Source organism: Oncorhynchus tshawytscha, linkage group LG24, assembly GCF_018296145.1.
Source record: "Oncorhynchus tshawytscha isolate Ot180627B linkage group LG24, Otsh_v2.0, whole genome shotgun sequence".
Taxonomy (NCBI): Eukaryota; Metazoa; Chordata; class Actinopteri; order Salmoniformes; family Salmonidae; genus Oncorhynchus; species Oncorhynchus tshawytscha.
The window spans coordinates 33,136,591-33,151,776 of NC_056452.1; the positions used below are offsets into that span (position 1 = coordinate 33,136,591).

The 15,186-nt window shown below is 42.5% G+C and overlaps 1 protein-coding gene across 1 annotated transcript in view; it reads right to left on the minus strand.

Moving 5' to 3' along the window:
- The window catches only part of nid1a (nidogen 1a), a 79,917-nt gene that overhangs the window by 47,067 nt on the left and 17,664 nt on the right, over window positions 1-15,186 (minus strand). Inside the window, exons 5-12 of the mRNA XM_042305730.1 lie at window positions 12,355-12,674; window positions 11,149-11,289; window positions 10,560-10,811; window positions 9,673-9,873; window positions 5,026-5,168; window positions 4,857-4,947; window positions 4,066-4,143; window positions 3,812-3,859 (exon numbers count right to left, since the gene is read on the minus strand). Coding sequence (XP_042161664.1) covers window positions 3,812-3,859; window positions 4,066-4,143; window positions 4,857-4,947; window positions 5,026-5,168; window positions 9,673-9,873; window positions 10,560-10,811; window positions 11,149-11,289; window positions 12,355-12,674 — 1,274 coding nt within the window. The remainder of the gene's footprint in view (window positions 1-3,811; window positions 3,860-4,065; window positions 4,144-4,856; window positions 4,948-5,025; window positions 5,169-9,672; window positions 9,874-10,559; window positions 10,812-11,148; window positions 11,290-12,354; window positions 12,675-15,186) is intronic.

Consider the following 15,186-nt stretch of genomic DNA (forward strand, 5'->3'; position numbering starts at 1 on the left):
AAGATACTGACTAGAGATTCATTTAGACACCAAAAGATACTGACTAGAGCTTCATTTAGACACCAAAAGATACTGACTAGAGATTCATTTAGACACCAAAAGATACTGACTAGAGATTCATTTAGACACCAAAAGATACTGACTAGAGATTCATTTAGACACCAAAAGATACTGACTAGAGATTCATTTAGACACCAAAAGATACTGACTAGAGCTTCATTTAGACACCAAAAGATACTGACTAGAGATTCATTTAGACACCAAAAGATACTGACTAGAGATTCATTTAGACACCAAAAGATACTGACTAGAGATTCATTTAGACACCAAAAGATACTGACTAGAGATTCATTTAGACACCAAAAGATACTGACTAGAGATTCATTTAGACACCAAAAGATACTGACTAGAGATTCATTTAGACACCAAAAGATACTGACTAGAGATTCATTTAGACACCAAAAGATACTGACTAGAGATTCATTTAGACACCAAAAGATACTGACTAGAGATTCATTTAGACACCAAAAGATACTGACTAGAGATTCATTTAGACACCAAAAGATACTGACTGATTCATTTAGACACCAAAAGAGATTCATTTAGACACCAAAAAAGATACTGACTAGAGAGCTTCATTTAGACACCAAAAGATAGATATTCATTTGACAAAAGATAGAGATTCATTTAGACACCAAAAGATACTGACTAGAGCTTCATTTAGACACCAAAAGATACTGACTAGAGCTTCATTTAGACACCAAAAGATACTGACTAGAGATTCATTTAGACACCAAAAGATACTGACTAGAGCTTCATTTAGACACCAAAAGATACTGACTAGAGATTCATTTAGACACCAAAAGATACTGACTAGAGATTCATTTAGACACCAAAAGATACTGACATTCATTTAGACACCAAAAGATACTGACTAGAGATTCATTTAGACACCAAAAGATACTGACTAGAGATTCATTTAGACTCCAAAAGATACTGACTAGAGATTCATTTAGACACCAAAAGATACTGACTAGAGATTCATTTAGACACCAAAAGATACTGACTAGAGATTCATTTAGACACCAAAAGATACTGACTAGAGCTTCATTTAGACACCAAAAGATACTGACTAGAGATTCATTTAGACACCAAAAGATACTGACTAGAGCTTCATTTAGACACCAAAAGATACTGACTAGAGATTCATTTAGACACCAAAAGATACTGACTAGAGATTCATTTAGACACCAAAAGATACTGACTAGAGATTCATTTAGACACCAAAAGATACTGACTAGAGCTTCATTTAGACACCAAAAGATACTGACTAGAGCTTCATTTAGACACCAAAAGATACTGACTAGAGCTTCATTTAGACACCAAAAGATACTGACTAGAGCTTCATTTAGACACCAAAAGATACTGACTAGAGATTCATTTAGACACCAAAAGATACTGACTAGAGCTTCATTTAGACACCAAAAGATACTGACTAGAGCTTCATTTAGACACCAAAAGATACTGACTAGAGCTTCATTTAGACACCAAAAAATACTGACTAGAGATTCATTTAGACACCAAAAGATACTGACTAGAGCTTCATTTAGACACCAAAAGATACTGACTAGAGCTTCATTTAGACACCAAAAGATACTGACTAGAGCTTCATTTAGACACCAAAAGATACTGACTAGAGCTTCATTTAGACACCAAAAGATACTGACTAGAGATTCATTTAGACACCAAAAGATACTGACTAGAGCTTCATTTAGACACCAAAAGATACTGACTAGAGCTTCATTTAGACACCAAAAGATACTGACTAGAGATTCATTTAGACACCAAAAGATACTGACTAGAGCTTCATTTAGACACCAAAAGATACTGACTAGAGCTTCATTTAGACACCAAAAGATACTGACTAGAGATTCATTTAGACACCAAAAGATACTGACTAGAGCTTCATTTAGACACCAAAAGATACTGACTAGAGCTTCATTTAGACACCAAAAAGATACTTCATTTAGACACCAAAAGATACTGACTAGAGATTCATTTAGACACCAAAAGATTGACTAGATTCATTTAGACACCAAAAGATACTGACTAGAGATTCATTTAGACACCAAAAGATACTGACTAGAGATTCATTTAGACACCAAAAGATACTGACTAGAGATTCATTTAGACACCAAAAGATACTGACTAGAGATTCATTTAGACACCAAAAGATACTGACTAGAGATTCATTTAGACACCAAAAGATACTGACTAGAGCTTCATTTAGACACCATTTAGAACCAAAAGATACTGACTAGAGCTTCATTTAGACACCAAAAGATACTGACTAGAGATTCATTTAGACACCAAAAGATACTGACTAGAGATTCATTTAGACACCAAAAGATACTGACTAGAGATTCATTTAGACACCAAAAGATACTGACTAGAGATTCATTTAGACACCAAAAGATACTGACTAGAGATTCATTTAGACACCAAAAGATACTGACTAGAGATTCATTTAGACACCAAAAGATACTGACTAGAGCTTCATTTAGACACCAAAAGATACTGACTAGAGCTTCATTTAGACACCAAAAGATACTGACTAGAGATTCATTTAGACACCAAAAGATACTGACTAGAGCTTCATTTAGACACCAAAAGATACTGACTAGAGATTCATTTAGACACCAAAAGATACTGACTAGAGATTCATTTAGACACCAAAAGATACTGACTAGAGATTCATTTAGACACCAAAAGATACTGACTAGAGATTCATTTAGACACCAAAAGATACTGACTAGAGATTCATTTAGACACCAAAAGATACTGACTAGAGATTCATTTAGACACCAAAAGATACTGACTAGAGATTCATTTAGACACCAAAAGATACTGACTAGAGATTCATTTAGACACCAAAAGATACTGACTAGAGATTCATTTAGACACCAAAAGATACTGACTAGAGATTCATTTAGACACCAAAAGATACTGACTAGAGATTCATTTAGACACCAAAAGATACTGACTAGAGATTCATTTAGACACCAAAAGATACTGACTAGAGATTCATTTAGACACCAAAAGATACTGACTAGAGATTCATTTAGACACCAAAAGATACTGACTAGAGATTCATTTAGACACCAAAAGATACTGACTAGAGATTCATTTAGACACCAAAAAACTGACTATTCATTTGACAAAAGATAGAGATTCATTTAGACACCAAAAGATACTGACTAGAGATTCATTTAGACACCAAAAGATACTGACTAGAGCTTCATTTAGACACCAAAAGATACTGACTAGAGCTTCATTTAGACACCAAAAGATACTGACTAGAGATTCATTTAGACACCAAAAGATACTGACTAGAGATTCATTTAGACACCAAAAGATACTGACTAGAGCTTCATTTAGACACCAAAAGATACTGACTAGAGCTTCATTTAGACATTCATTTAGACACCAAAAGATACTGACTAGAGCTTCATTTAGACACCATACACTAAAGACCAAAAGATACTACTGACTAGATTCATTTAGACACCAAAAGATACTGACTAGAGCTTCATTTAGACACCAAAAGATACTGACTAGATTCATTTAGACACCAAAAGATACTGACTAGAGCTTCATTTAGCCACCAAACACTACTAATGATGTGATTGTTCTGATCTGGTTCTGATCTGGTTCTGATCTGGTTCTGATCTGGTTCTGATCTGGTTCTGATCAGCTCTCTGTCTATTATGAGTACTCCAGACAGCCGTTCCGTCACATCTCCATAACATACCGTAACAAGAGCGTCCGTCTCCAGTGAAGCCAGCAGCACACTGGCCTCCTGGACAGAAACACAGTTGGTGTACAGCATTCTCCACTTCTGGACAGAAACACAGCCAGTGGTGAACTGTGTTCCCTGTTTAAATACAGCATTCTCCACTTCCTGCTGGCCTCCTGGACAGAAACACAGCCAGTTACAGCATTCTCCACTTCCTGTGCCTCACAGAAACACAGCCAGTACAGTTTAAATCATTCTCCACTTCCTGCTGGCCTCCTGAAACAGGAATGGACAGAAACACAGCCAGTACAGTTTAAATACAGCATTCTCCTCTTTCTGCTGGCCTCCTGGACAGAAACACAGCCAGTACAATTTAATACAGCATTCTCCACTTCCTGCTGGCCTCCTGGACAGAAACACAGCCAGTACAGTTTAAATACAGCATTCTCCACTTCCTGCTGGCCTCCTGGACAGAAACACAGCCAGTACAGTTTAAATACAGCATTCTCCACTTCCTGCTGGCCTCCTGGACAGAAACACAGCCAGTACAGTTTAAATACAGCATTCTCCACTTCCTGCTGGCCTCCTGGACAGAAACACAGCCAGTACAGTTTAAATACAGCGTTTCCCAAACTCGGTCCTGGGGACCCCAAGGGGGGCACATTGATTATTTAAATCAGCTGTGTAGTGATAGGGCAAAATATGATTAGGACCGTGTTTGGAAGTGCTGGTTTAATATCCCATTATTAATGTAGTTAAGAACTAGGTTTTCACACAATGTTTCATATTATATTGTAGGAGATTGTTGCTACTCCAAAACTGGCACTACCAGAAACCATCGACAAAATTGGAAGGCTCTCAATTAGGAAGATCTATCTAAAACAGGATGGAGGAAACGACTACTACTAGAACCGTCTACAAATAAGACAAAAGAAGACCAACAGAAAGACGTATCAATTAGGGAGGAGGAATTTACATCAGTCTAAACAGGAAGAAGGAAGGAAGGGAAATCAGACCAATCAGAGAGACAAGAATAACCTCAGATGGGAAGTGACCTCACCGTTGACATCACCGATTTTGTTGCTCATGGCGTATCGGATCAGCTCGTTGTTGGAGTCGTACATCACAAACACCTGGTCCACACTCAGCATCTGTAGAAGACATACTGTATTAATGCATTTGGTTCTAGTATGATTACTCGTATGATTGATTGATTGATTAGTGTGTACCTGTGTGGGCAGCACGGCCCTTGCAGCCTCGTCATTTGGACAGCTCTGGAAGGTGATGGTCTGTCTCCACTGGTAAGTCCTGGTCTCAGCAGAGCCGTCATCCAGACTCACAGTGTAGTCCCTTGTAGAGGAAGACGTGATCACTACAGGAGGAGAGAGACACAGGCTCAGAGGAAGATGTGATCACTACAGGAGGAGCGACACCATACTCAGAGGAAGACGTGATCACTACAGGAGGAGAGAGACACCAGGCTCAGAGGAAGATGTGATCACTACAGGAGGAGAGAGACACCAGGCTCAGAGGAAGATGTGATCACTACAGGAGGAGAGACACCAGACTCAGAGGAAGACGTGATCACTACAGGAGGAGGGAGACACCAGGCTCAGAGTAAGATGTGATCACTACAGGAGGAGAGACACCAGACTCAGAGGAAGACGTGATCACTACAGGAGGAGTGAGACACCAGGCTCAGAGGAAGATGTGATCACTACAGGAGGAGAGACACCAGGCTCAGAGGAAGATGTGATCACTACAGGAGGAGAGAGACTCCAGGCTCAGAGGAAGATGTGATCACTACAGGAGGAGAGAGATACCAGGCTCAGAGGAAGACGTGATCACTACAGGAGGAGAGACACCAGACTCAGAGGAAGACGTGATCACTACAGGAGGAGGGAGACACCAGGCTCAGAGTAAGATGTGATCACTACAGGAGGAGAGACACCAGGCTCAGAGTAAGATGTGATCACTACAGGAGGAGAGAGACACCAGATCCAGAGGAAGATGTGATCACTACAGGAGGAGAGAGACAGCAGGCTCAGAGGAAGATGTGATCACTACAGGAGGAGAGAGACAGCAGGCTCAGAGGAAGATGTGATCACTACAGGAGGAGAGAGATACCAGGCTCAGAGGAATACGTGATCACTACAGGAGGAGAGAGACAGCAGGCTGAGATCAGGAGACACACACGACATGATCACTACAGGAGGAAAGAGACACCAGGCTGAGATCAGGAGACACACATGACATGATCACTACAGGAGGAGAGAGACTCCAGGCTCAGAGGAAGATGTGATCACTATAGGGGGAGAGAGACACCAAGCTGAGATCAGGAGACGTGATCACTACAGGAGGAGAGAGACACCAGGCTGAGATCAGGAGACGTGATCACTACAGGAGGAGAGAGACACCAGGCTGAGATCAGGAGACACACGACATGATCCTTGATGGGACAGACACAGAGTAAGATAAACACAGCACTGAGCCTATTCATGGGTTGCATGTTTCCTCACAATATTGTTTTGAACGTTAGTTTTGGACTAATGCCATTCTACCCAACGCCTCGTCAATGAGCGCTGATGAAGAGTTCATCAGAAGTGCATTACAGTGGCTTGGAAATACAATGACCTTCAAGAGGAGAAAATAATAAATAACCTTTTGATGTCACCAGATTGACTTTAGATGCAGTATAATGTTAGCTAGCTAGCTAAGATTGAGGGGAGGCCACCAGATTGACTTTAGATGCAGTATAATGTTAGCTAGCTAGCTAAGATTGAGGGGAGGCCACCAGATTGACTTTAGATGCAGTATAATGTTAGCTAGCTAGCTAAGATTGAGGGGAGGCCACCAGATTGACTTTAGATGCCGTATAATGTTAGCTAGCTAGCTAAGATTGAGGGGAGGCCACCAGATTGACTTTAGATGCAGTATAACGTTAGCTAGTTAGCAAAAATTGAGGTGATGTCACCAGATTGACTTTAGATGCAGTATAACGTTAGCTAGCTAGCTAAGATTAAGGGGAGGCCCTCGGATTTTAAACTAGCTGACGTTATCATTGCGAATCATTTTTTACGAACTTTGCTAGCTAATGACAACATTGCCATCTGTCTAAAGTCTATTTTACAATATGATACGGCTGGCAAAGTAGTTTCCTATAAAATATTTGATTACTTTATCAATATAATGGTATTTCCAGGCATTACAGTGTAATTTAGACTAAACAGTAGTTAGCCTCTGTCCAGAATGACTGGGTTCATCACCACTGTAGGGCACCACTATGGCACCGCCGGAAGAGGACGGCTTGAGAACGTTCATAACAATGGCAGACGGGACCTAGTGACGGAGGTGAAACCTATGAATAGATATCTACTTCTATGTTTAGAGCCTGTTAGAATCCTTTAGAATCCTGTTTATAATCCTATTTATAATCCTTTAGAATCCTGTTTATAATCCTGTTTATAATCCTTTAGAATCCTGTTTAGAATCCTTTAGAATCCTGTTTAGAAACCTTTTTAGAATCCTTTAAAATCCTGTTTAGAATCCTTTATAATCCTGTTTAGAATCCTGTTTAGAATCCTTTAGAATCCTGTTTAGAATCCTTTAGAATCCTGTTTAGAAACCTGTTTAGAATCCTTTAAAATCCTGTTTATAATCCTGTTTATAATCCTGTTTAGAATCCTTTAGAATCCTGTTTAGAATCCTTTAGAATCCTGTTTAGAAACCTGTTTAGAATCCTTTAAAATCCTGTTTATAATCCTGTTTAGAATCCTTTAGAATCCTGTTTAGAATCCTGTTTAGAATCCTTTAGAATCCTGTTTAGAAACCTGTTTAGAATCCTTTAAAATCCTGTTTATAATCCTGTTTATAATCCTGTTTAGAATCCTGTTTAGAATCCTGTTTAGAATCCTTTATAATCATGTTTAGAATCCTGTTTAGAATCCTGTTTAGAATCCTTTATATTCATGTTTAGAATCCTTTATAATCCTGTTTAGAATGCATTTAGAATCATGTTGGATATTTAACATCGTTGTATATTTAAGCAATAGGGTCCAACTAAGGGCTGTTCTTTCCCACAACGCAACACAGAGTGCCTGGACACAGCCCCTTAGCCGTGGTATATTGGCCAAATATCACAAACCCCCGAAGTGCCATACTGCTATTATGAACTGGTTACCAACGTAATTAAAACAGTAAAAATACATGTTTTTTCATACCTGTGGCATACGGTCTAATATACCACGCCTTTCAGTCAATCGACATTCAGGGCTCTTTCCACCCAATTCCTCTAATATATAATTGGTAGCAATACTTCTATCTGTGTGATTCATTGTGTTACTGTTAACTGCAGCCAGGAGACTGGAGAGATAGAGATATCTATTATGATCAGTGTCCTTCTGGAGTTGTTAGGGGTTAGAGGTTAGAGCTTCTGGACTTACGGTTGGAGCTGTACTGGGAGGGTTTAGGGGTTAGAGGTTAAAGGAATTACGGTTGGAGCTGTACTGGGAGGGGTTAGAGGTTAGGGGTTAGGGGTTAGGAGTTAGAGCTTCTGGACTTACGGTTGGAGCTGTACTGGGAGGGGTTAGAGGTTAGAGGTTAAAGGAATTACGGTTGGAGCTGTACTGGGAGGGGTTAGGGGTTAGGGGTTAGAGGTTAGAGCTTCTGAACTTATGGTTGGAGCTGTACTGGGAGGGTTTAGGGGTTAGAGGTTAAAGGAATTACGGTTGGAGCTGTACTGGGAGGTGTTAGAGGTTAGGGGTTAGAGGTTAAAGGACTTACGGTTGGAGCTGTGCTGGGAGGGTTTAGGGGTTAGAGGTTAGAGCTTCTGGACTTACGGTTGGAGCTGTACTGGGAGGGGTTAGAGGTTAGGGGTTAGGGGTTAGGGGTTAGAGGTTAGAGCTTCTGGACTTACGGTTGGAGCTGTGCTGGGAGGGTTTAGGGGTTAGAGGTTAAAGGACTTACGGTTGGAGCTGTGCTGGGAGGGGTTAGAGGTTAGAGGTTAAAGGAATTACGGTTGGAGCTGTACTGGAAGGGGTTAGAGGTTAGGGGTTAAAGGAATTACGGTTGGAGCTGTACTGGGAGGGGTTAGAGGTTAGGGGTTAAAGGAATTACGGTTGGAGCTGTACTGGGAGGGGTTAGGGGTTAGAGGTTAAAGGACTTACGGTTGGAGCTGTGCTGGGAGGGGTTGGAGGTTAAAGGACTTAAGGTTGGAGCTGTGCTGGGAGGGGTTAGAGGTTAGAGGTTAAAGGACTTACGGTTGGAACTGTACTGGGAGGGGTTAGAGGTTAGAGGTTAGGGGTTAGAGCTTATGGATTTACGGTTGGAGCTGTACTGGGAGAGGTTAGAGGTTAGAGGTTAGGGGTTAGGGGTTAAAGGACTTACGGTTGGAGCTGTACTGAGAGGGGTTAGGGGTTAGAGGTTAGGGGTTAGAGGTTAGGGATTAAAAGACTTACGGTTGGAGCTGTGCTGGGAGGGGTTAGGGGTTAGAGGTTAAAGGACTTACGGTTGGAGCTGTACTGCGAGGGGTTAGGGGTTAGAGATTAGGCGTTAGGGGTTAAAAGACTTACGGTGGGAGCTGTACTGGGAGGGGTTAGGGGTTAGAGGTTAGGGGTTAGAGGTTAAAGAACTTACGGTTGGAGCTGTACTGGGAGGGGTTAGAGGTTAGAGGTTAGGGGTTAGAGGTTAAAGAACGTACGGTTGGAGCTCTACTGGGAGGGGTTAGAGGTTAGGGGTTAGAGGTTAAAGAACGTACGGTTGGAGCTCTACTGGGAGGGGTTAGAGGTTAGGGGTTAGAGGTTAAAGAACTTACGGTTGGAGCTGTACTGGGAGGGGTTAGGGGTTACGGGTTAGGGGTTAGAGGTTAAATAACTTACAATTGGAGCTGTACTGGTAGATCTCAGAGTAGGGTTCTATCTGGACAGTGGATCCTCGGAGGACTTCGGGGACACGTCCCTCCAGAGTGGTACTGACCACCAGGTGATCATGCTCATCTATCCCACTGAACACCTGTTTGATGGTCAGCTTCTCCTGGGCTGGTAGGAAGGTCACCTCAGCCTGACACGTAAACTCACCACCTGGAGAGGAGACATTTTTATTTCATTGATTTACATTTATTTCATTGATTTACATTGATTTGCCAGCATAGTCCACTCAGTAACAGCAACAATTGCCACCGTTTTCCAGAGAGTCCTGGGTTCTGACACACGCACGCACGCACACACACACACACACACACACACACACACACACACACACAGCGAGAGGTCAGGGTTAAGGCAAACATGCCTGGCCTGGACTGGACTGAACATTGGTCCTCTTGTCCTCTGTCTCTAACACTCTCTGCTCTGAGGTAATGTGAGGAGAATGTGGTGGGAGATATCTAGAAGACAGCTGGCCGTTTCCTGGGTGTGTGTGTGTGTGTGTGTGTGTGCCTGGCCTGACTAAGTGGTATTGCAGCTGCAGCATAACCCAGCAGCTGTGAATCACGTCAAGACTAGAAACCCCAGACTTCCTGTATATGAAATACAATGACAAGTAAGAACACTGTGTAAAAGGCCAGGAAGTTCTTATAGTAATGTACAGTCTGACCTTCAGCTTGTCAACTAATCATGAAGCCCTTGGTGAATCAGGTGAGTTAGTTACAACAACGTTGTTAAATGTGAAATGTCTGGGGATCCCTTGAGGAGAGGTTTGAAAACCTTAGCTTATTAATCAAGAGCACAACATTATAGGACAATTCGCCAAGGTAGACGTGGTTCACCGATGATGCTGAATCCGTTCTTGTATCCAGGCTGCTCCAGGGCGAAGGCCCATCCGATGACTGCTCCCAGGGCTGACAGGGGCTGGAGGGAGGGGCCTAGCCTGGCAGGGATGGTGCTGATGGCCACGTATGCTCGCCCGTCATTGGCTACCACGTACGAGTGCAGGTCGTTGCTGTTGAACTCGACGGGAGACGGAGAGTTGCCCACGTACACCCTGCCATTCACCTTGCCGTTCATCCTCTGGGGCTTACCTGATAAAACGAAGAAGAAGAAGATTATTGTCACAGATGTTACGTATCCACTGTGGCTTCCCTGATAGACAAAACAGCAACAAATCTGGGAAGAGTCGCTCTGTGTACGCGGTTTTCTGATAGACAGAGGTCGACTTTGTCATTTTTGTAGCTAGCTAACGTTATCTGAAATGACTGGCTAGTTAACATTTAATTGACAAGCAATGAGTTGCCACAATCATGATCGTTGCCACACCTGATAGATATTCAACTTGATCATTTGCTGAGTGATAATTTAGTTTTGGTTCAAAAAATAGAAAAATAAGTAGCTATGGAGTTATGAAAATTGGGGACTTACCCTCCGACACACACTGTATTCCGTTGCCATAGTAGCCGGGCCGGCAGTGACAACAGTAACCACTGGCGTAATCTTTACAGTCGGCAAAGGTGGAACACTTATTTCTGTTGTTGGCACATGTCTCAGAGTTGTAGGAGAACACTGTAAAACGAGAAGACGACATTAAGGTTAGCACATCAAACATCAGAAGGACCTGGTCGGGTCACGGTAAGGTTAGCACATCAACCATCAGAAGGACCTGGTCGGGTCACGGTAAGGTTAGCACATCAAACATCAGAAGGACCTGGTCGGGTCACGGTAAGGTTAGCACATCAACCATCAGAAGGACCTGGTCGGGTCACGGTAAGGTTAGCACATCAAACATCAGAAGGACCTGGTCGGGTCACGGTAAGGTTAGCACATCAACCATCAGAAGGACCTGGTCAGGTCACGGTAAGGTTAGCACATCAAACATCAGAAGGACCTGGTCGGGTCACGGTAAGGTTAGCACATCAACCATCAGAAGGACCTGGTCGGGTCACGGTAAGGTTAGCACATCAACCATCAGAAGGACCTGGTCGGGTCACGGTAAGGTTAGCACATCAACCATCAGAAGGACCTGTTCGGGTCACGGTAAGGTTAGCACATCAAACATCAGAAGGACCTGGTCGGGTCACGGTAAGGTTAGCACATCAACCATCAGAAGGACCTGGTCGGGTCACGGTAAGGTTAGCACATCAACCATCAGAAGGACCTGGTCGGGTCACGGTAAGGTTAGCACATCAAACATCAGAAGGACCTGGTCGGGTCATGGTAAGGTTAGTACATCAAACATTAAAAGGAACTGGTCGGGTCACGGTAAGGTTAGCACATCAACCATCAGAAGGACCTGGTCGGGTCATGGTAAGGTTAGCACATCAACCATCAGAAGGACCTGGTCGGGTCACGGTAAGGTTAGCACATCAAACATCAGAAGGACCTGGTCGGGTCATGGTAAGGTTAGTACACATTAAAAGGACCTGGTCACAATGTTCTTGCATTTCAAACAAAGTTTTAGAATTAAAAAATAATTATAATCTAGAATAAAGAAGTTATACATTTTAAAACAAAGTTTTAGAATTTAAAACACAGTTCTAGAATTTAAAAGAAAGTTCTAGAATTTAAAATACATTTCTAGAATTCAAAGTAAAGTTATTTTTCCCATGCTACCAAACAATGTGAACCCACCATCCACGTTGATGTCTCCATCATCTACTACCACCACCTGAGGCTGGTACTGGACCGTGTGGACTGTGAACTGGCCCCCGTGGTGAGGTCCCTGGTGAGGCTGCTCCTTGCGATACACCTCCTCCTCTGGTTCGTAGGGAGAATACGTCACTTGTTGCCCTCCTCCAGGATACCTCTTTGAGGTAGCCTCCTCCGAGACCCTTGACTCCAGGCCTGTGTCTGGGGGCAGGTCTGTCACCTCTCCTGGGGCCACGCTGGTGAAGTAAGGGGAAGTCCCAATCTCGTACACCCACACACCTCGCTTACCTGAGTTGGTCTCCCTGGAGATAGATAAAGCAGGAGGAGTGATCACGAGAGGAACTGCCAAAAGGAATGGCCTTATCCTGCAGTATTATCTCTGTACTTCTGTGGGAAACCAAACATGACCTCCCTCACAGACATTGGTGGAACAAAGTGGGCCAGCAGGTAGCCTAGTGGTTAGAGTGTTGCATTAGTAACCAGAAAGTTGCAAGATTGAATCCCTGAGCTGACGAGGTAAAAATCTGTTGTTCTGTCCCTGAACAAGGCAGTTAACCCACTGTTCCCCGGTAGGACCACAAGAGTTGGCAAGACAGCACAAACAGATCTAGGACCAGGATACCTAGTTTTTCAGTGACAAGGCATCACAACATACTCTGCAAGAGCCTTGTGTTAAGTTGTTGGCTCAATAACCCACCATCTATATTTAACATTGTTATCAGGAAATATTCAGAAAGTATGTAAATCATCTCTTGTGCTGCCTCTCCATAAGGGGGATAGTAGTGATCATTATCGCCCCCCATTTCAAGGCTTCCTGGTCTAGTTAAGACTAGAATCATTGGTAAATGTACAACTTGCTCTTTTTTATCTGAGAAATGTATTTTGAATGTAAACCAATCAGGGTTTAGTACTGGATATCCAATCAGGGTTTAGACCTGGACATCCAATCAGGGTTTAGGCCTGGACATCCAATCAGGGTTTAGTCCTGGATATCCAATCAGGGTTTAGGCCTAGACATCCAATCAGGGTTTAGTCCTGGATATCCAATCAGGGTTTAGACCTGGACATCCAATCAGGGTTTAGTCTTGGATATCCAATCAGGGTTTAGGCCTGGACATCCAATCGGGGTTTAGGCCTGGACATCCAATCAGGGTTTAGGCCTGGACATCCAATCGGGGTTTAGGCCTGGACATCCAATCAGGGTTTAGGCCTGGACATCCAATCAGGGTTTAGACCTGGACATCCAATCAGGGTTTAGTCCTGGACATATTACTATTACAGTAAACACTTCAGTAGGTAATGATCTTGTCAATGCTTTAGGCACTAAAATGAAATGTGCTGCTTTGTTTGTGGACCTGTCAAAAGCTTTTGATACTGTTGATGCTATAATGCTATTTTATTGAATAAGTTGTCCTCGATAGGCCTGAGCTCTGACACATGTTTCATGATTCATCTCAGTGACGGAACTCAGGCCATTGTGATTAATGGGGTTAAGTCTGAATGTCTAGAAGTACATAAAGGTGTACCACAGGGGTTGATGTTGGGACCTGTTCTCTTCACTATTTACATAGACACTATTGGTCCAATCTTTTAAATATTTGTCTAGTACAGTGCCTTGCGAAAGTATTCGCCCCCTTGAACTTTGCGACCTTTTGCCACATTTCAGGCTTCAAACATAAAGATATAAAACTGTATTTTTTGTGAAGAATCAACAACAAGTGGGACACAATCATGAAGTGGAACGACATTTATTGGATATTTCAAACTTTTTTAACAAATCAAAAACTGAAAAATTGGGCGTGCAAAATTATTCAGCCCCCTTAAGTTAATACTTTGTAGCGCCACCTTTTGCTGCGATTACAGCTGTAAGTCGCTTGGGGTATGTCTCTATCAGTTTTGCACATCAAGAGACTGAAATTCTTTCCCATTCCTCCTTGCAAAACAGCTCGAGCTCAGTGAGGTTGGATGGAGAGCATTTGTGAACAGCAGTTTTCAGTTCTTTCCACAGATTCTCGATTGGATTCAGGTCTGGACTTTGACTTGGCCATTCTAACACCTGGATATGTTTATTTTTAAACCATTCCATTGTAGATTTTGCTTTATGTTTTGGATCATTGTCTTGTTGGAAGACAAATCTCTGTCCCAGTCTCAGGTCTTTTGCAGACTCCATCAGGTTTTCTTCCAGAATGGTCCTGTATTTGGCTCCATCCATCTTCCCATCAATTTTAACCATCTTCCCTGTCCCTGCTGAAGAAAAGCAGGCCCAAACCATGATGCTGCCACCACCATGTTTGACAGTGGGGATGGTGTGTTCAGGGTGATGAGCTGTGTTGCTTTTACGCCAAACATAACGTTTTGCATTGTTGCCAAAAAGTTCAATTTTGGTTTCATCTGACCAGAGCACCTTCTTCCACATGTTTGGTGTGTCTCCCAGGTGGCTTGTGGCAAACTTTAAACAACACTTTTATGGATATCTTTAAGAAATGGCTTTCTTCTTGCCACTCTTCCATAAAGGCCAGATTTGTGCAATATACGATTGTTTGTTGTCCTATGGACAGAGTCTCCCACCTCAGCTGTAGATCTCTGCAGTTCATCCAGAGTGATCATGGGCCTCTTGGCTGCATCTCTGATCAGTCTTCTCCTTGTATGAGCTGAAAGTTTAGAGGGATGGCCAGGTCTTGGTAGATTTGCAGTGGTCTGATACTCCTTCCATTTCAATATTATCGCTTGCACAGTGCTCCTTGGGATGTTTAAAGCTTGGGAAATCTTTTTGTATCCAAATCCGGCTTTAAACTTCTTCACAACAGTATCTCG